Genomic DNA, 21,429 nt, shown 5'->3' on the forward strand with positions numbered 1-21,429 from the left:
TGTTTGGTTTTGTAAGCTTTTAATTTTATGGTTGCTTTCAATCTCATTTCGGTGATTTCAGGGCGCCATCTGCTTGTAGGATGCAGGTCCCTATGCTGACATATTAAATGTACCGCATTCATTCACTGGAACGCCTTGCCGTTAGTACCGCATTTACTGAAACGCCATCCCGATAGTCTTACCTGTACTGGAACGTCATGTCGATATATACCGACCAATGCTGGGTCTCTCCTCTCAATTTTAGTCTGCCTTTACCAGACACGGGATTTGATCCCAGGTCTCCCTGTTACGAAGCCAGCACTCAAATGACAGGGCGCCGGCACTTCAGTTGGAGCTACACGGCTGACATTTTGACGCCGTTGTGAGTAAAAATATCCATTAAATTTTTGGCTTTATTAGGAGAAGGTTAGAGGCTTGCATGTACATTGGAATTGCGTCATTTCACGATGTCTTTTCCAGTATATATCCCTTAATCCAACAAGTGGAATTATAAACTCGAGGAAGGCATAACATAAACGAATCAAGCAGATTATTACCATTTAATAGTGGTACGACATATAACAACAATGGTGCCTTAATTGGTATCGATGTTAGATACCAACTTTTTATCAATATGTGCTGAGATAAAACATGCATTCCATTATGCCATTTATACGCACAGTATTTGGCAATATGGATTTCCATTATATTTTATAAAAGCTTACTTGTATACGATAGCTTGCATAGAGCAATTCTTTATTATTGTGTGTTTGAAATAGTGATAATAGTTGCTGTGCTATGAGTAACCATTGCAACGGAGACGATCATTTCAAATATGCATAGTGAGAGAATGTAGTCTAACAGCGATCAAGTGTAGTTTTACATATATACATATATTCCTGGCTGCGGAACCCCCTAACATGGACAGGCCCCTGAAACAATGTCCAAAGTGGCGGGTTACGTATAAAATTATACTAATTATATATATATATATATATATATATATATATATATATATATATATATATATATATATATATATATATATATATATACAACTGTCCTTCAGAACTACAATCGTCGGCTTCTTGGTTGTCATAAAAAATAAAAATAAAGAAATGAAAACTTTTTTTAATTATACCATTGTATAGACCTGTTTGTTGAAAACTAAAATCATTGTTTGTTCCTTTGCACACTTGTATGCGCGTTCTCAAATATATAAAACTTGTAAGTATTATACCCTTGAAAGCCATGAAGTCTTTCACATCCTTGTATATGCATGTGGCACATTATAATGCGACTCACATTAATGGCTTCTGCGTTCATGTACGCGCAAGTCTGAATGTTGTCGGCATACCTAAAACAATAAATAAATGTAGCCACGCAGAAGCTTCAACGAGCAAGATCTACCATCATACTGATGTAAAATTGAATAATTTTCATAACCATTATAACAGCCCACAAACATCACCTTATGTTCACTATATATGTATATGTAAGGGATTATATTGCTCAGCTGTAATAAGCCTATTTTATACCCATTATGTTGACATATTTATACGTGATACTTTCCTCATAACATCCCGATTGCATGTTAGTAAGCGAAATGTGATCTCTGCCTACGCTATCTTTTCTGAACAAAGGACTGTGAGCCAGCGGAGATGCGGGGTGTTTTCAGGTAAATTCATGTAAGAGTAGCATAGGCCAGTTATGTTAAGAAATTATACAAAGCAGTACGCCTGTGTGTACATTTACAGGATACATTGTATATGGGTATATATTGTTCTTTCCTCATGGACCTTTATCCGCTTTTAAAGTTTCAATTAGAAATCTATTAAAAAAAATTGGCTTACTTTTGACAGAAGTCAGACTATTTCATATATGGACGGATGTCAAACCTGCCTGTCCCGAGTGACTATCCCTGTGATATTCTATGTTTGTACATTTATATATTGTTACAATTGAGTTCTTCATTGTCATTAGATTTCTGTTTCACATTTCGTAATAAAATGGGAACTACTTCTAAATATATACTAGTATATCGTTATTTACGTTATGCGATGAGAAATGTGATACTTTCTTAACCATCTTCCTTCCCTGTTTACTTTTTCACCAGTTTACTTTTTTCAAGTGACCAATAATGAGAGCAGGGGAATTTTTAAAATTCTCTGTGCAAGACATAAATGAAGATAATCCTTGAAAAAAATTTGCTTTCGTACATGAGTACCTATAGTGCGCTTTGTTTAGTCATCTGGAAACATTTCGATGAATTGCATAGATTAGCTGCTGTATTGTGAAGTGTGCAACTGATGGACATCTCGTGCCTCATACTGCATGCATGTCAGGTCATCATACACAACGTCCGTCTAAATATAGGTGAGCTTGTCTAAGTCAAGAAAAAATGAATGAATTGTTACGGTTAACTGCAGGTGTAATGGACGACATGTTTAAACCAGGTCCCGAGATCAGGAAGTGATCTTAGACTGAAGTCAAAATTTCAAATGACCTTAAAATTGTTATTTCTAATGTAAAAAGGTCAAAATATTACTTGAAAACGTAAATTCTGCGTAAGTTGTTCTACAAATTTCAATTAAAATAACCAAAACGAACATATCAAATTTCATGATTAAAGCTTTGCTTAGTCTAAGATCACTCTGTTATCCCTGGGCCAGGGGCCAGGAGACATCAAATGGTTTGCGACGTAATAATGACACCAGTGCAAAGTAATGAAGATACCAGCTATAAGACTTGAACACATTAGTTACGGCTATCTAATTAACGTTGTAAAGCGATGCACTGATGGCGTACACGTACACTGGGCCTTGATGCAATCACGTATACCTACACTTACTGGCAGCTGCCACGCTCACGTAACGTGCACTCTCACGGATGCGTTTCCGACCTTATGTTCGACCTCAAATATACAGCTGCAGGCAAAACAAATAAAAAATTTCCATCTGTAAGCTGAGATGCGGGTTATTTTATTTGTGCATGTCATCTCGATATCACAAGCATGATCCCATAAGCGTTAATTTGTTTCAGACCGTAGTCAAGAATATTTCACTTATACAACCATAAGCAGGTGCAAAGCACACCACAAAATTCACTGGGTTATCAACTAGCTGTTGCAAAAAGTAACCTTATAAGCAGACATTGTAAGATGGATTATAAAATCAATGGCTTAGTTTTAAAATTATGTATGCGTTAAAATCTTTAAAGTGACAATCCCTCAGTCGGATCACAGCGCCAGTATTTATGAAGTCTAACCTAGCCTGATGTTTTCGTAATATACATAGATGTGGTCTCTACAGTTTAAGTTTTGTGAAATGGTTGAAATGTTTGGTGAAGGTGATTGTGTTTCAAAAGCTTGGACACACATACAAGGCTAATGGATAATGTTTTCAAGATTCTTTGGTCTCCATAATGCGGTGTTCTCACGTGTTGCCACTTCGGGTAGTCTCACATGAAGTTGCTTTCAAACAGCAAATGGTGAGAAATGGTAGGCCTTAAAGCGTATATGTGGACAAGAGGCCACTTTTATTAAACATGAATGTACGTCATGCATTCCTTTTTGTCGTAAAAGATGTTACATCGATGGTTAAAGCACCCTACTGAGATGCCATTTACACGAAAAAGTTACAAAAAATTGATTTGCATAGTTTTCCGGACATGGACCCGGTTTCATTTCTAGAAACTCCTGAAGGCGACCGCTTTTTCAGCGTTGTCTTAAAGGTTTTCCTGAAGGTCGAAAGGGCATACATACCCCTGTACCGCTTTTTAACCACCACACACCGCTCCCCCACTCTTTTTTTGCGTTCTTACATCAAGCCTTCTCACAACATTTCCTGTGTTCCTTATAAAATCTGATGAATCTTTGTCTCATTTATGATAGTATAGATTACTGCAGAGTGGACTGGCTAAACGAGAATAGTTTGATATGAAGTTGAGAGGTATATCAAGCCACAAAATGCGACCTTCCTTTACAACACAATGTGATTTAATGTCATAGCTGAAAGCAAAAAACATTTTTTCCTGCATACATGCTTGAAATAAATGGGAGAAAAAAAGAAGATAAGACATGCTTCTAGATATAAGGAAATTTATTGAGCATTACAGTGGTATTTTACCTAATTTTCATCTTATATATCTTGGAATACACATGTACATAAATACAATCCTGTGGAATAAACACTGTACTATACAATAAAAGAAATTTCATTGCTTGAAGAAAAATGCACCTGACTCCACAACTGCACACGTCTACAATGTGTGCTTTATATATACATGTACATATATATCAAATGACTTGTTCATATTTCATATAAACCTGTCAACATTATTTCATCACAAAAATGACTTGCCATAATTACATTTGAACATTACTCATCATTTTGGAATTATTAATATACTAAGGTTTGTTAGTCCCAGTAAATAAGTAAATATTTTGGTCTGATTTCTTGCATGTTGGTATCAAGATATAAACAAAGATCAGACAATGCCCACTTTGCACACATATGTATGTAACATACATATATAGGTAACGCTTGCAGCATTTATGAGTCATTATTTTTCAATGCTTGCTAATTTCGTAAATTTTGCTGCTTGGTATTTAACATTATATACTCAAAACAAAAATGAATGGTCTAACAGTAATAATTTGATAATGGGTAAACCAAAAAGTAACTAGGGATATTAAGGGTGCACATAAACACAGCCAATATATTTTAATAGGACAAGAACAAAATGATATATTCAACAAAATGCACCTCTGAATTATGCAACACAGTAGGTAACATTTGACGGGTAGCTGCACCTCTGCTTTAATGATAACACATTAACATAATACATGTACTGACATTCTTTGTAAGATGTAAGATGTCCTATTTGGTAAACTTTGCACAGACATGACCATGTTTTATTTTAAAACAAACATGTAGGTAATTCCTGAATATTAGAAATTTCACACCAAAATAAAAACACACACACAAAAAAACTGTAAAGCAGAAATGTGCTTGCATTAGTTTGTCAATCTTTGACCATGCTTCTTAACCGAGTCGTCTTTGACTTCCATACTGGAAGACAACTGCTCAAGTGAAAAACATGTCTCAATACATTCTTTCAGAAGAGCTATTTTTCTCGTTCGGGCCTGTTTTGCTTTGTTTTGTTTTTTCAATTCAAAACAATCTACATCACATGACTCTGGATCATCATTTATCCTGGACACATTTCACTGATACGCTGGAATGCCCAGGATGACTCCTCATCAGGTGCACCCCCACTAACTAGGTGGTGGTGGTGGAGGAGGGGGCGGGGGAGGTGGGGGAGGTGGTGGTGGTGGGGGAGGAGGTGGCGGTGGATCAGTCCCACTTGGTCTAACATCCCCTTGTGGCATGGCACCAGCATCTGGAAAAACAGACACAGATTTTATCAAACATGCATCTCATAAATGAGGACTAGCATCTAACAACAATCATAGTATGCCTTGCTACAAGCAAATATCCCTAGCAAAGCAACTTTGTTACCTATGTATTTATTTATTTGATTGGAGTTTTACGTCATACTCAAGAATATTTCACTTTTACGATAGCAAGCACCATTATGGTGGGAGGAAACTGGGAAGAAACCCTGCAGAACCTGGGGGAAATTCACAACCCAAATGAGCTTTGAAAAAACAATTACAAATTCATTTTCATCTGTGATATGTCATCTTCCAGGAGACTGACTTGTCTTGAAGAGGTGAAGGTAATGAATGACAAACAATATGCTGGACATTCATCTACTGGTCACTGCTATGGTACAAAGGAGATTAGGCTAATGCATGTGATAGGTTTGACAAATGATCCCCCTGGAGTCTGCTTCTCAATGCAGTAATCTGAAAGTTACACCTAACTGGCCTATTATGCGGTATAATTCTGCTACTGCTTGAGAAAGTTGCAGGTTTTCCTGTCTGTAAGCCTTTTGGATCATTGCTTTAGATTATATTAGATATATACTTGCACATGTAAAAAATCCCAAAAACTACTGACAAACACAAGCCTAAAATAGTCTACAGGCATTGGGTAGATCTCTTTTCTTGTCACAACCACCAGTGAATCCTCAACAATGCAAGAAATAATGTGCATAAAATCTAAGAATAAATGTTTGATAAAATCTAAGACAGAAAACATACAACACAGATTGGCAAGATATAGAATGAGAAAACAATGGGCTCTCCCCCCCCCCCCCCCCAAAAAAAAAACACAAACAAATCATCAATTGTTGACAATCTATATCTTAAAGTTTCTGTTTATGACCATTTCAAAACCATGACAACTGTAAGGTATAAACACTTTTACATACACAAAGTGAGCATGAGAATGGATTAAACGTAGATGTACAACAACACGACAGGCAAGATGTCAGAATCAGCCTATTTGTTAGTCTGAGTAAAAACTACATGTTTATGCCAATATTAGGGCACCTTAACAATAGTAACAGTAGCTCATATACATGTATATTTAAATTCTTGGCCTAAAGATGAAGGAACAGAGAAAACTTACACAACAAAAATCTATGTTAATTTGAACAAAGTTTTGTTCAGAAATATGAGTAACAAAATGATTTCGCTAATCGTGATTTGCAAACTACAATAACTGATTTCCACTACACGCATCCATCTCCCACCAACAGCATGTAAAATGTGGTTTTCAAAAGAAGAATATATGTGTACAGCAAGGCTACAAACAAGAACCCTGTCAGTGGGTAAAGTTTTGGACAAACCCTACAAAATGCTAGCCACAGCTAATCAATTGTGCTCTTTAATCTTGAAAACTAGGTCAAAGGTCTTTTAATTGTAAAATTTTATCAGGATTAACAGATCCTGAAATAAGTCTGTGAAATGGGACTGACTTAAAATGGCCTTTTTTGAAAATACTGAGCTCACAGGGCTGTGGCTAGATCCTGCATGTCTCTGGTTAGATATTCCATTTGTTGCTCTTTCTATTAGCACTGCTCAGCCTAAAGAAATTCGTAAAGTTGTGAACTGATCTGAAACTAGTCCCATGGAAATCATGTAGCAAGTTTCAATTCAAACTCCTAGTACTGCGTAGAAAAAAAAATCCCTGACAGTGCATAACTGTCTGTAATTTGGCATGGTGAAGCCACATTTCAAATTTCAGTTCAACACAACAAACTGTTCTGAAGAAAAATCGGAAAAACTGTCTCCATTTAAAATGAAAGAGCCAGCCCAACACCTGAGCTTGATCTAATGTAGTCCTAATAGTGAACCTGTGTACCAAATTTAAATTTAATGAGATGAGCCATTGTCAAAAAGAAGACTGGAAAATATTTTTGAGCTGAAATGATTGGGTGTAATCCTATAATCATCTCCAGAACTGATACAGCAATAAAAAGGTTATTGCAGGACACTGTGAATATAGGCCAACACAAGATTTCGCAGTCTAAGGCTCATTACTAGCAGATAATTGTATTAGATAACATTTCCATCACACAAAGGCAATCTCGACATACACGCTGGTTAAAAGACTGACAACATCTAGAAGCTTTCAATGCAGAATACAACTACTTCCTGAGCAGATACAGCAGTATTACAGAAAGATGCAGTCAAAACAAAATGGTTTCATGTCAGGAGCTTTGTCAATTACCTAGTGAGGTAAATGGTGCTGGTTACAACCATACTATTTGTGAAAAATTCTGCAGTACAGCACTGAAGTATAAATCAAACAACAAATCAAATCATAATGATGTCAAAGAGCAATGGTAACTTTTCAGCACACTTCCCCAGATTTATTCTACAGCTGTCATGTTAAGGAAACTTGGCAGTAAATATTTATGCAGTTCCATGAAAAATAGCTGAAGAGGAATGATAATAAAACATTAAAAAGTGATGCAAGCATATAAGCACGAAGGTCCCTACCTGGCTGATTCTCAGGTAGCTAGCAAATGGGAAATGTGTGTACAGAGATGTAAGCACCAGAAAATAAAACAACCTTCATCATCATAGACAAATATAGACTCATACTGATACCATTTTAGTTCACCCTTCAACATTAAATTCTTCAAATTTTACTTGATAGTGGAATCTGAAAGCTGCATATGTCTACAGAGTTCTTCAATTTTTCTGAGGCAACTTCAAAAAATGTTTTGAACAGCAGACAAAATGAAAATCCTCTCATCGCTATTACCTCTCCAGAGTAAAAATAGTACACCGACTGTTAAAACAGATGACATGACTGCCTGGAAAAACATTTTGCTCAGCAAATAGTTCTTGGATGCAGCAGACATTAGATTGTAAAATCACACAATGAAATATTTAAGTATTCAAATGAATAATAAGAAAATAAATTCAAGGCTATGCCCAGCCCATAAATGTACAAAACTACACAGAGCATCATAATGGGCAGGTACACTACAGTTAAAAGAATGAAATAAATGTGCAGGCACATGGACCACAGATGAATACTCATCTTGATATAAAAGTTGGATTGTTTCCAACTGAAACGATCCACATACAAACCACTTTCAGTGAAATTGGAATTAGGTTTGCAGCAGATTAATGGTCAAAGATAAAGTGAAGGTCTTACCATTTGTTGGTGTTGAAGTAGCATTCTCTGTGGGTGGGACATCACCCGCACCAGCATCTGAGTTAAAAAATTTTTAAAAATTATGACAAATCTAATCATCTGAACAGCATGAATCAACTGCCCTCTCTGTTCTATGCTGTACTATAAACAGTGATGATACACTAGAATGGAAAAAAAAAAAAGAAAAAACAAAACCAGCAAAAAAGCTACCCCACATACTCTACCTATTCTGTAGGCATATATTACGTGGAAATTACGCATATCAAGCATCTCATAAACTCACCCTTTCCTCAAGAAATTCCCACAAATGACAATTTGCAGTAAATAAAATTTAAGTTTTCACTTGGATCAATTTCCAATATCTGCAATACCAAACTGTATCTAAACAGCAAACTGGCCATACCCCAATTCTCCAATCTTTCACATATCCAAGGGTAACTTTCAGTGTGTCTTGTGCACCTTTTTAAATTCATTTTGGAAACTAAACAACATAGGTTGGGTTGGCGAGTTTCCAGTCTTTACAAGATGTGTAACTTTATTAGTCTTCACAAAACAATGCTCTCAAAATAAGGCTGATTAAAACATCTTGCAACATGAATTATAGGCTTGAAAACCCAAGGCAAATTATAAATTTTAAAGTAGAACATCTGTTTACAGGTGTGAGGTAGCTCACCTTGTTTCTCTTTCTTCTCTTCCCTCTCCTCAGCAGCTGTTTGGTCAGCACGGAAGAAAATCCGTGCACTACTGAGAGAGTAATACAGCAACTCAAACTCCTGAAATCACATCATAACGACAAAGTCACATGATCAGCAAGTGAATAAAACAGGGTGCACTCCTACAGCTTTGGGATAACAATGATTGGTGCCACCCCCCGACACAAACGGCGGGAGTAATGATAGATTCACTTTTTCTTAGATCCACATACCTCCTACTGTATTTCAGTTTGTGGTGCGTTTAACCACTCAAAGCAATAAAATTCACATATTATATTATACAAATGGTTAAGAGTAAAAGGTGGTACAAGTACCTGTAAAATTTATATATTTATTTGCTTGGTGTTTTATGTCATACTCAAGAACATTAGTAAGCGCCATATTTGTAACATGATGAATGGAGGTCATATAATGATGCGATCAAAAATGTATTTTATTTAAGTAGTTCTGAACATCCCAGAACATTCCAAGTTCCTATATGTCAAGGCTTCTGCTATTACATGTGCATGTGTTCATTTTGTGATGAAAGCTTACCTGCATGTACACATCAAGCCGCTTGACTGTTAAGGTCATTGTTTGTTGCAGTTTCTCATCTGACCGTCCCTGCTGCTGCTTCATCACTTGACTCTGAGTAAAAATACAGACATGAAATTTTCGTTACTCTAGGTACAATCAGATTTATGCTTGAAGACTGGTCAGTGAAAATGGCAATCATACCTGTAGTCCCTTTCCCTCACATCCTATCTTGTCACCCAACATCAGTATGTACAGTTACAAACAGAATCAACAAAATATGATTGGAGGGGTGGGGGTGGTTACATTTAAAGAAGCTCTTGAAAATATTGTGAAGTGCTTGAAAGAATATAAAACCCAAGCACAAGAATTATGAAAGCAAAAGATACTTTAAAAGCTGCAGTTCACATGGCACAATATAAACACTGATACCAATTGATCTGAAATCTGAGCAGTTGTCATTTGTTCTATTCTTCTGTTCCTTGGTGTGTTTGACAAAATAAGTGTCTTACTTTTTCCATTCTGTACTTATCCTTGACAGACTGGAACCAGTGCAGTGAGTCAAAGTCGTGATACTGATCCAACAACTTCAGGATGTAAGCCACACCTGACAAGAACAAGAGCAAAGTGTATAAAATGAAATATTAAATGAAAATTTTAAAAATAGTAGAAAAACTTAAATTCTTTACATAAACATTCATTAGAAGTTCATTATTTTACATTCTACATCTGACAAATCCAGTAATTCGATTCAGTATATATGTCTTTTAAATTATATTAATATCAGAACTGCATTATCTTCAACCACTAACCCATTGCAAAACCATCATCTGTAAAAGCAGCACCAATTTTGTTCTTCTTATTGAGTTTTTCCTTGCATCCAATTGAATGTTCCACAAAGTTTAATGTCTGCAAAGATAAATCATTATTCATCCATTCATACCCATATACTCAGCCTTCTTCCTTTCTTATATATCTCTAATACATGTTGTGTGGCTTGCCTTTATAATTGTTCAGCTGTCAGCATTTTCATTTTCACACATCTCCGTCTGCACAAGTGGAATTGATAAAAAATTTTCTCTGTGAAGGTCTCTTCATTAAACCTTAAACCTTTTTATGTCTACTGCATGTCTGCATAAGGCAGTTCCATCATGTACCATTTCTACATTAACTTTGACCTTTCAAACATTATGTTATAGTCTTATTGGTATTTCAAATACCTAACATTTTATGTGAGCCTCAAAGCCTCAGTGTGTATTTGTATTTCATATACAGATTTTGACACTTACTAATGGTGGCAGAATGACGAAGAAATTCTTCAGATGCATATTTTTGGTGTTTCTGAACTCTGGTGAGAACACATCAACCAGCAGCTGAAACAGAAAGCCTGTTTGATTTACAACCACTGTTCATCTGCCTGGTCTTCTCATAAATACCACAGCCAGCAAATATCTCACTTCTTCAGTAGAACATTACTCTACAGTGTCAAACATGCTTACATGGACATGTCTAATCTGATCTGAGTATAGCCTGAATGTAAACCCTTTTCCCATGAATTAATATTGCAATACCTAAACTATATGCACCTTTTTTTTTGACATAATGAACATTAAACTTCTTGCCAAACAGATCAAGGATATCATCCAACATAAACTCACATTAGCACATTAAACTGACATGGCAGTATCAGATTTAAAAAAACCCCAAAACCCAATAAATGTATAAATGTCAAATGGTTATAAAAAAAATACAAGATAATTCACAGATACATATCAAATGTAAGACATATGATGCATGCACTGTTTATACATAAATGGGCACTGAGCACTGAACACTGTACAGGTAGGTATACTTGGCCATTAACATGTACATGTATAAGCTGACCTTGAAGTATTCTGTTCCTTCAGCAAAGTTCTTGGTAAGATTCCCAATCACATGGTCCAGGTTTCTGAAATAGGTCAACAAAAACTTTCACCTAGAACATGCAAAACCATTTCTTTTTTGCAACCCATGTTGCAAATCCTTCTGTTTATACAATGTGTATTGTTGACTTAAATGATACAACATTTTGTTCACACGCAAGTGCAGCTCAAAAGCACAGTGTGATAAGTGTCACTTCAGTAACTGTCACTTTCACATACTGAGATGTTCCAATTATAGAAATAATATCAGCAAGATACTCCAATGACATAAATATCACTGTTTAGATACAAATAAAAATTAAAAAGAAACAAATATTTCCATTCTTAAAGCGGTCAAATGTTCAGGAAGTTCTTGCCAAAACAGTTAACTCACTTGGCAGCTCTTTGACATTCCAAAGAAAGACCTTCCTCCTTACAGAGCTCCTCAAAGTTGACAATGTCTTCCAGGTCTGGGATAAAGCGAATGGCATTGCTGCAGCAGTGGAGGCCTCCTGAGCGGATCATTCGAATGTATCCCATGGCATTGCCTAGTAAACAGATGTAAATCTACATGAAGATCATACATCGTTACATGTACAATCTTATACAGCAGTGTCTGCCTTTGAAAAGTTCAGAAGATGAAATATCCAGTTTAATCTAATCTAAACTTTACTTAAGTTAGAGCTAGAATTATTCAGCAATTTATGTTTGACAATCAGTAACAAATGTTTATTCACTACTCAAAATGTATACTGTACATTGTTTTTGATATTGTGTTATTGCTATGTGTACAAGTATACCAGTCATCTGACTGAATTTTAATGTATGTAAATGGGTTACAAATGTATAGTAAATGGGTAACAAAATATCTGACTGAATGGACAAGCAGACCCAGCTGAGAATAAGTTGTTTTATGGTTTTACCTATTTGTGTAATAAGCGTGCGAAACTGATCCAGGTAACTCAGCCCATCAGGTGTTACACCCAGCTTCTTGATGCCCTTGTTGAACTTGTCAGCTCTCTCAAATGGATACTGCAAAGAAAAAGATTATATTTATTTGTTTATTTACTTGACTGTTGTCAAATCCCATGCTCAAGACTTTTGCACTTATATGATGGAAGTCAGATTTATAATTGTGGGACAAAACTGGAGTCACCACAATAAACCATTAACATTCCTCATTTACCTGAATACTAGCCTCTGGACTAAAGTTGCAGCCAAAACAGTGAGAGCTTGATTAAAAAGTGCAACCTCATTGGTCAAGGGCCCGATAGTAAGAGAGCCCCAGCGCTTTTGACCATCTAAAACAATGGGTGACAAGGGTAATAATCATCTTAAAATATCCAGAAATACATGTATGTAAATGTATATTTTTACCACATATATAATATAATATATATACATGTAGGCAAGGGAAATTATTTTACCAAGTAAACAAATTCTGTGAAATATACACATACTAAATGATTCACTCTGAGCTCCAAAGTTTCAGTGTTTAAATCGACACACCATAAAAAGAACACCTTACACTGTATATAACATTATGAAGCTCACCTTCTGGTCAGTCTGTATGTGGTTATCTTTGAAGAACTTCCAGTCCTGTGAGGGAAAGAAATGAAAGATTATATTGTAGTCTGTGAGTCACATTCCTTGAGAGCAATGAATGGATTACCACTGCCCAATACCATTCAGAAGAAACCTAACTGCTTCAGTGGAGACTACTGACTGGTTGATATTTTAATTAGATAAATTAAAAACTCCACAGACGGTCTGAATGACAGTAGAACGCATTGTTTTCTGCTGTCACATTACAATGCATGTGTAGTTCATATATGTTTTATGAGCACATGTACACCGAGAACTGTGACGTAATAAAGGAAAGAACAAATGGGAAAGAGTTTTACGAGTTCCCCATAAATAGTTCTTGTTCAGGTAACCCTCACCTTGATAAGCCTTGACTTTATGTGCTCATCATACATAAACTGGGAAAAGATGAAGAACTTCTTCCTCAAAAACTGGTAAGTGAAGTTGACCTGTTTAACAAAAAATATATATCACCAAAATCTTTCAAAAGGTCAGTGGGAACAATATGAATCCATGAGACAACTTTCTACCACAAAAGCATTCAAAAATGTTCATGTATATTTTATTATCCCACATCAGACAAAAAACTCCAGTTTTCACTGGACACCAACGGGATGTGTATATTCTCGAATCCTGCAGACGACATCAAACATGTCTGCTGAGCAGGCTATCTCCTTGTGTTAGGTTGTGAAAATAATGGACACATCACTGAAGCGATTCACCTACATGGGTACTGTGCAATGAATTAATGGGTCTTTTGCAGGATAAATTCCTTACATGGTTACTCCGTGACAGCATACAGAAATATAAGGTGTCAGTAACCTTCAATATGAGGATTATTGACACCATATATTTCCACATCCTATCAATGAGTAACCATGTAACTAACAATACCCTCTATAAGGCAAGTACATGCTACTTCTTTATATTCTAGCAATAAACCCCTACAATGTAACAAAACATTCAGCATACTTACTGTGGTATTCATGATGCCAGTGCCATGAGTTCTGATGGAATTGGCAATGTGCCGTATGTTGATGGTGTTCAGGAACTTGTTGTTGCTGGAACGTTCTACAAATATCTGAAATGTAGAAGATTGATTTGGCTTAAGTCACATTCAAATTGAAATGACTTATGACTTGAAAACCATTCACATTACAGTGCAAAATAAAATTAAAAAATGACAAAAATATTTTAATTTTTACTTTAAGATAATACATGTACTACAAAATGGGCATTAGTGTACAATAAAGTGTATCTCTGTAAAAGGTCTGTAGTATTCTCATACATTTTCATCCAATCAATATTATATGAGTATATGTCAATGAATTTCATTAAAATAGACTACTGAATATACCTGGTTATTGAGGTTGTACAAAAATCTGGACACAAACACATGAATGTTTCTCATAATTTCCAAAACATCCAAACCCTAGTGGAAAAGAAAGGAAATATACATTTGTACAAATATACAGGAATGTAGGTCAATGCACCAAAAAACAAGGAAAGTGTTTGCTTTTGACAGTTATTTTGCTCCGGCGTTCTTTGATAGTCATGTTAATAATCTGCTGTGTATACACAAAACACAAGACTGAAACCTCATTTCAAATGACTGTAAAGTTCAGCAACTGTTAAACCCTACAAAGTTCATTCCTTTAATACTTTCTTTTGTTAACAAGTTACAGCTTTGTTCTGAAAGCTTTTTGAGACAAGGTAAACGTTGTTCACCTGTTCCAACGTCTGACTAGGAAGATGCGACTCCAGCAAGGAGAGGCCATACTTCTGCTGAGCAACATTTTTCATCTCCCCATAGGTTTTCCAGTCATGTAAGGCCACAGTGGTCAGATTGTAGAATGTCTTGTCAAGGTAGTGTTCCACATAGGCTGAAATCATTTATTTATCTATATAAATACAGTTGAAGTCAGGAAAGTCAAACTTGAACATACGAAGGACGTAACTACAAGCCATGTCTGTAGAGAGGTTTGCGGAGAGAGAATGGGAACTGAAATTAAGCAATACTTTAATAGCACCAAATATTTAATATTTTAATCTGTTATGTTTTTAGATTTTTTTTTCCTTCAGGAGAAAAGGGTACTGAAAATATTTTTGTATTTTGGGTATTAGGGACCACCTCTTAACACAAATCGTCTTTGCACAATAATGTTCTGAAATATAACTGCTACAGCAGCGATGCCGGGGTTCAAGACGATCTATCCTGCCTATGTGGTGTCACTTCTGGTTACCTTAAGAGTGTCCATGTATAGATACATAACCAACTTAATTAGAAAGCCTACATTCTTTGTAGTCATTAGTGCATTGTAAGTACGCTGTATATCATATATATGTAGATATGCCAAATGGAGTAAATCGACCTTTGGGCAATATTTGAAGGCACACATGTCCCCTGTTTGTTTAACACAGATCAACAATTTTCAGCAAACATAGACTACATATATAGCACTTTGCACTCAGTGATTTTTAGCTTACAGCTGTAACAGTTTTCTGTCAAGTGATTGGTAAATATGGTGGAATTGCATATGGTGGAATTGCTCTTCTTCGTGATTTGATCGCAATTTGCAGCAATACTATAGATCGCAGGAAAGAAATAAGACCAGATTCATGATCAGACCAAACCTTCAAACAAATTTTATTGCACTGTCTATGGGCTATATTGTATCAAAATTTCAGAGTCATTTATTTTGCGCATTTTCACTTCAATATGTTTAAAATATTTTGACGTTTTTCAAAATGGCCGCCATGTCATGTGACTTCTGGAAGCATACTAGGCCTATTTAGGCCACAGATTTAGGCCTAGGCCTAGGCCTATAACGTGATAAAATTTCAGCTTTCTTGCTCTTATCCATTTTTCTACAACTCAGCGACAAAATCATGTTGGGAGAACAACAATTACAATAGGGCTTCCAGCCAGAGGCTTGAACTCCCAATAATGATGTGATGTCTAGTAAGTGTATTAAAATGTAAATTTGTTGTTTATATTCAACCACAACATCTGAATTATTATAACATTTATGAAAAATATAAATATAATCAAAATCCAGGATGAACACATTTGTTGGCTCAAAAGGCTAAATTCTGACGCAAACATATCTATTAAACATGTGTTACATCCTCATTTATAACAGTATTACACAAAGACAACACAAAACAAGTGCCCACTACACAAAAATTGTTTTCATGAGTCTTTTTCTCTTTAATGAAAAATCATAAAAATACTGAAACAATAATAAAAAATACTCTTTCATCTGAACTTTATGTAATTTTTGTGTATGCGCCACCTTTGAATTAATCTTACATGATAAACAATGAAAAAAAGAGAGTACCTTTAATACTGACAGATGTGTCAAAGAATCGAATGGGGCGTATCCTGAGGAAGTGTGAGAGGTCTTTCATACCAACTTTGAATGGATTTCTGTCATCCAACTGCAGATGAGAGTGGATGTGGAGACGGAGGTCTGTCTCTATCTCCCTGCACAACGGCTCCAAAAGGTGCTGCAGGTAAATACAGGTAAATTTAGGATAAATCACATTAAACATAAATGTGATAGATGTTAATTAAATATTCAGTTTTACTGTAAGCTACATAGAAGAGCAGAGTAATGCTTACAAGAATGTTTGTTTGATACACGGAAATAACATACGGGCATTTAATTTTCATTTGGACATTCTACATAACTGCTGACAAACCCATCAAACAAATTCCTTTCTTTCAAAGAAATCAAGTAATCATTAGAGTATGAATAATCAAGATAAATGTCAGAACAATGCTACACTAAATGATCTAAAGTTTCTCCTTGGGACTTGGAAAGTGTATCCCAGAATTCATTGCATTGATCATGGTTGTTACTGACTCGATAAGCTCACTCTTCACAGAGCAGTTAGTCTTTGCTCCTACCACCAACAGTTCATGTTTCCCTCAGTTTTAATCATACTGATTTTAGTACATCCACTTCCCAACAGGTTGACTGTTTTATTATTGTTATTTTGTGATAAATGGAAATTTGGGAGAAAAAGTGTGACTACCCAGTACCTTTACGCATGTGGAGTGTTGTGTCAAATATCAGTTTTTGAACTGCAGGGCTCTCCGTATACAAAGCTGTAGCAGAATTTAGCATACCGCGAATCAATATTTGCAAACTAGGAAAGACGACATGAAGATGTCATACTGCAATTAAAACGACACCTACACATGTGTTTGTGCTGCAGCAACTGAACATTTCTTGTTTATTCTGGGCTATTTCTGTCTATATTTCGTAAACATGAATGCTTAATTTGCATAATACTTAATCCAGTCCCCTTGGATGAAATTTTAAAGATTGGTTTTATCTACATGTAGATACTACACTTACATTTACAATCACAGGACTCGAAATTTCCACGTGTTTACCCATCCGTCGCATGATTTTTGCTGGCGAAAGGCAAAACAATAACTTATCTGTTGCTGGCGACACTTAAATCACGTGTGGGCAAAACTGTACATAGGAAATCATAAAACATGTACTTTGTTTTGATATAAAGCCAGAGATGGTATTGTGCAAACTCCTGATGTGATAACAACTCAAACAAATCCTTTCTCCCGATATGCCAGTCTCACAGTGCTACCAAAAAGGGGAAAAAGTAAATCGTGGTAGTTTTTGGAAACCTTGCGTGGAATATGTTTCTGTGTTTAATGGGAAGTTCATGATATAAAAAGGCAGAAAAAAAGAAATCTTTTGCAATAGGAGGACATTCCTGACTGTAAAGAAACAAAATATGCATGTACACTGACATACTAAATTGGATTTACATGGATACGGGTAGATGATGACAGATATTTCTCAGCGAAATTTGTTTTTAGCTGACATAACTAGTTCGCATATTTACTGCATAATGAGGGCTCACAGCAGACAACTGTTCACAAGATAACGGTGTGAGATGACTTCCACGTAGACCTAACCCAAAGAATTGGTTCGTCTGCAGTGTGCAATGTGCATGTAAATTCCTTGTTTGTCATGCTTTGAGACAGTGTTTGGAATTTAAAGGTTTGTAATAGACATCGCCTGACTTGATACTTTCTTCGATTTCATTCATGGGTATATGCAGCGATGCACATGCAGACCTACCAGTCTGGAGGCCTGCACACCTCACTGTCAGTGACTTGATCCCATGTGGCGAGGATTAGCAATCAGAGCTGCTAAGTGCCATGAACAGAAATAAAATGGACGAGGGGATAATCACTCTCTTCATCTTGCCGCCAGCTCAGATTGTGTGACAGTAACTCACAAGGCAAAACTTCAGGTCATTTACTGTACATTTATAATTGGAAATCCGAAAATATGAAAAAGAAAAAAAATGAAACCCTAATTTTAACTGGGGCCTACTTTAGTTTTACCTCTTTCAGCTGACCCATAACTTCTTTGTAGAAACAGTCTAAGAGGACTTGTGGTGAGGGAAGATGTCCCACAACCTGCATAGGCAAGACACAGTCTCGTAGTGCCCCCACCATGTACTGAAAACACAAAGCCAGAAAATCAAAGTTTGTTTGACACGTCTTCTTACCCGTCAGCTGTTGAAAAGTATGAAGTACCCGAATTTCTTTTAAACTTTTCACATATGAGAGAGTAAGTTTTACTGTGATTTATGCGCCTTTTCAATTTGAGTTTTAAAGCATATCTGCATTGGTTGGGTTGGCAAATTTCAGGACTTCACAACAAGTATGGCTTTATCAGTCTGGACATAATAATGCCCTCAGCATATGCTTGAATAAACACCTTGCAAATATGCTAAAAGGTTAAAGAATTACAGTACATGTAGAACTACATGACACTATGCTTATATCCTCCTTTAATGCATGCATTTGATGTTAACATTCATTCATTTGATGATTTTTGTAAATTTGAGTTGTACATGTAGTTTATCTCTATATAAAAAAACACTTTAATGACATGATGTATGATAGCATACATTGCACTACACCTGTAATATGTCACCAGCATTCTTTTATAAAATTACAGATGAGTGGCAGTCAAAGCTGGTTATGAACACATGATGTTTTCATGGTCAAGTATTACAAAGAGTCTCCAGCAAATCCTGTCTCATACTGCACTACTGAGAAACCTGGTCCTTCCAACAGTTCACAATACAAGTGTTTCAAAGACTTGGATGAATTCACTTTAAAAGTTTGAGCAGAGACAAGTGCTAAGAAAACTGAACTTATATTGTAAAATTCTTTGAGTGAAAAGAGACTAATGCTTTCAGTAAGGGCATAAGAACTTTTAGTCTTTGACATTACAGATAGCTTCACTCACATGTATTCGATGAGAGTCGGATATACTCTCAAACAAGTCTTGTAAGTAGATAGGAAAAATAACTCTATGCCAGTATATGAAGGCACAGTCTGTTGCTGACCTCAACCTGTGACAGAAACACATTAAAAAGTACATATAAGAAATAAACCAATAAAACAAAAAAAAATTACTAGACATAACCAGGATTTATATTCTATGACATGTTTACTACAAGTGAATCAATGTACACTGTAAATGTACATTTAAACGTGAAATGCAATAAATTATAAAAATAACATGTCAGTTTAAACACAATAAAAAAGCACACCTACAAGTTTTGAGGTTCAAGGTTCTCAAAATTTTTGTTGAGAATCAGTTATAATTCTGATATCAGACCATGTACATGTATGAAGGTAGACTGTGTTTCGGAGGATTTATTATACACACCTTTCCCTAAAATCACATATTGCTTCTAATTTTCTCAGGGTAGCATGGAAGTTTGCAAGCTCATCTGCCTTGAAACACCCCTGTATACAGGAAAAAGAATTACATTTGACAAAGTATAAAAACATAAATCAATTCTCATTCACTGAACTTCTAAGTAGACCATATGAACGATGCATAATTTCCAGAACATGACTTGATTTATATATGATTTTCATGGAAGCAAAATTCTGTTATTTTATCCAGAGAAAGGAGACTACTTGCCATCATTGTTCCAACAGCCAAGGCAAGTTGAGCAACAAGACGCCGTTCTTTGGTTCCTAAAACATATATCATATTCATCTTGAGACTAAGTTTGTCATGTTTATTTAAACATGGCTTTCATTTGTAGAACAGATTTACAGGTCAAGAAATGCCAGAAGTATTTGGGGGATAATTTATTATTTTTAATGTTCCACATATGTTCGAAATAAGTGTACAGAATACCACAAACACACAAACAATCGAGTTTCTATTGGTACATATACCATTAAAGGAAGTGTCAAAAGAACAAATGCATGTTGATGTACACTCAGCAATGTAAAGTGACAAAACATAAAGTATACCTGTAATTGCTAAAATTCTGTAATCTACTGATGAATGGATAATTGTGGATTTCATTACTAGACCAGCTCATGTGACAATAACATGTACAAACCAGGTACAGTACAAAGAACTCACCTGGCCCATGAAGAGATGTCTCAGCAAGGACCAAGGCTGATAAAACATCCAGTCTTTTCTCACTGTATCTCTTTTCTGACACAATTCTTTTCTACAAATAATACAAGAAAGTTTTGTCAATGTTTTAATGATCTTTAGGGATCAAAGGTTTAATTTTTGTCTTATCCTATACCAAACTGTGTCATGATCTGATCATGATTTTGTGATATCATAAAGAGGTTTTAATTCTAAACTGATGATAGGGTGTACGATACACTTATCCTTACATAAAGAGTTTTAATGTCAAATTCAAGTCTCCTTTCACTTTTCTGGTGACTGTCAAATTTCTGGGTGGACTGGAGTGCCCAGAGTAAATCACTGCCCTTCACCAGGTAAGTGACAAACTTACTGACATTAAGCTGCAAGTGAAGTACATGTAGCAAGTCACATACCCTAGCCTGCCAATAGAGCCATCAAGTTTCCTGCAATAATTTACAGCTTACCTTGGCAACGCTAACTGCACTGAGTGCAAGAAAGCTCAGGTGTTGTATAATATGGTTGACAGACTCAGCCACGAGCATGGTTCGTCTGTGGAAGGTGTGCTCTATTGCCTGTTATAATGGAAAAAATTAATGCAATAACTATCAACAATAATGATACACTGTACATATACCATATTACATTTCTGTACTTTTATCTGTAACAGACTACTCATTCAACATAGCAATGA

General features: G+C 35.8%; 1 protein-coding gene across 1 annotated transcript in view; it reads right to left on the minus strand.

Annotated features, from left to right (window-relative positions):
• Positions 1–3,659: 3,659 nt before the first annotated feature.
• The window catches only part of LOC135470111 (WASH complex subunit 4-like), a 29,307-nt gene continuing 11,537 nt past the window's right edge, over positions 3,660–21,429 (minus strand). Inside the window, 22 exon segments of the mRNA XM_064748868.1 lie at positions 3,660–5,382; positions 8,562–8,618; positions 9,235–9,334; positions 9,809–9,901; positions 10,300–10,394; positions 10,600–10,696; positions 11,077–11,160; positions 11,672–11,735; positions 12,083–12,236; positions 12,612–12,720; positions 13,243–13,287; positions 13,632–13,721; positions 14,249–14,353; positions 14,630–14,704; positions 15,001–15,155; positions 16,614–16,782; positions 18,662–18,778; positions 19,578–19,683; positions 20,004–20,083; positions 20,265–20,320; positions 20,721–20,811; positions 21,203–21,310. Coding sequence (XP_064604938.1) covers positions 5,258–5,382; positions 8,562–8,618; positions 9,235–9,334; positions 9,809–9,901; positions 10,300–10,394; positions 10,600–10,696; positions 11,077–11,160; positions 11,672–11,735; positions 12,083–12,236; positions 12,612–12,720; positions 13,243–13,287; positions 13,632–13,721; positions 14,249–14,353; positions 14,630–14,704; positions 15,001–15,155; positions 16,614–16,782; positions 18,662–18,778; positions 19,578–19,683; positions 20,004–20,083; positions 20,265–20,320; positions 20,721–20,811; positions 21,203–21,310 — 2,175 coding nt within the window. The 3' untranslated portion in view covers positions 3,660–5,257.

Source organism: Liolophura sinensis, chromosome 7 (genome assembly GCF_032854445.1).
Source record: "Liolophura sinensis isolate JHLJ2023 chromosome 7, CUHK_Ljap_v2, whole genome shotgun sequence".
NCBI lineage: Eukaryota > Metazoa > Mollusca > Polyplacophora > Chitonida > Chitonidae > Liolophura > Liolophura sinensis.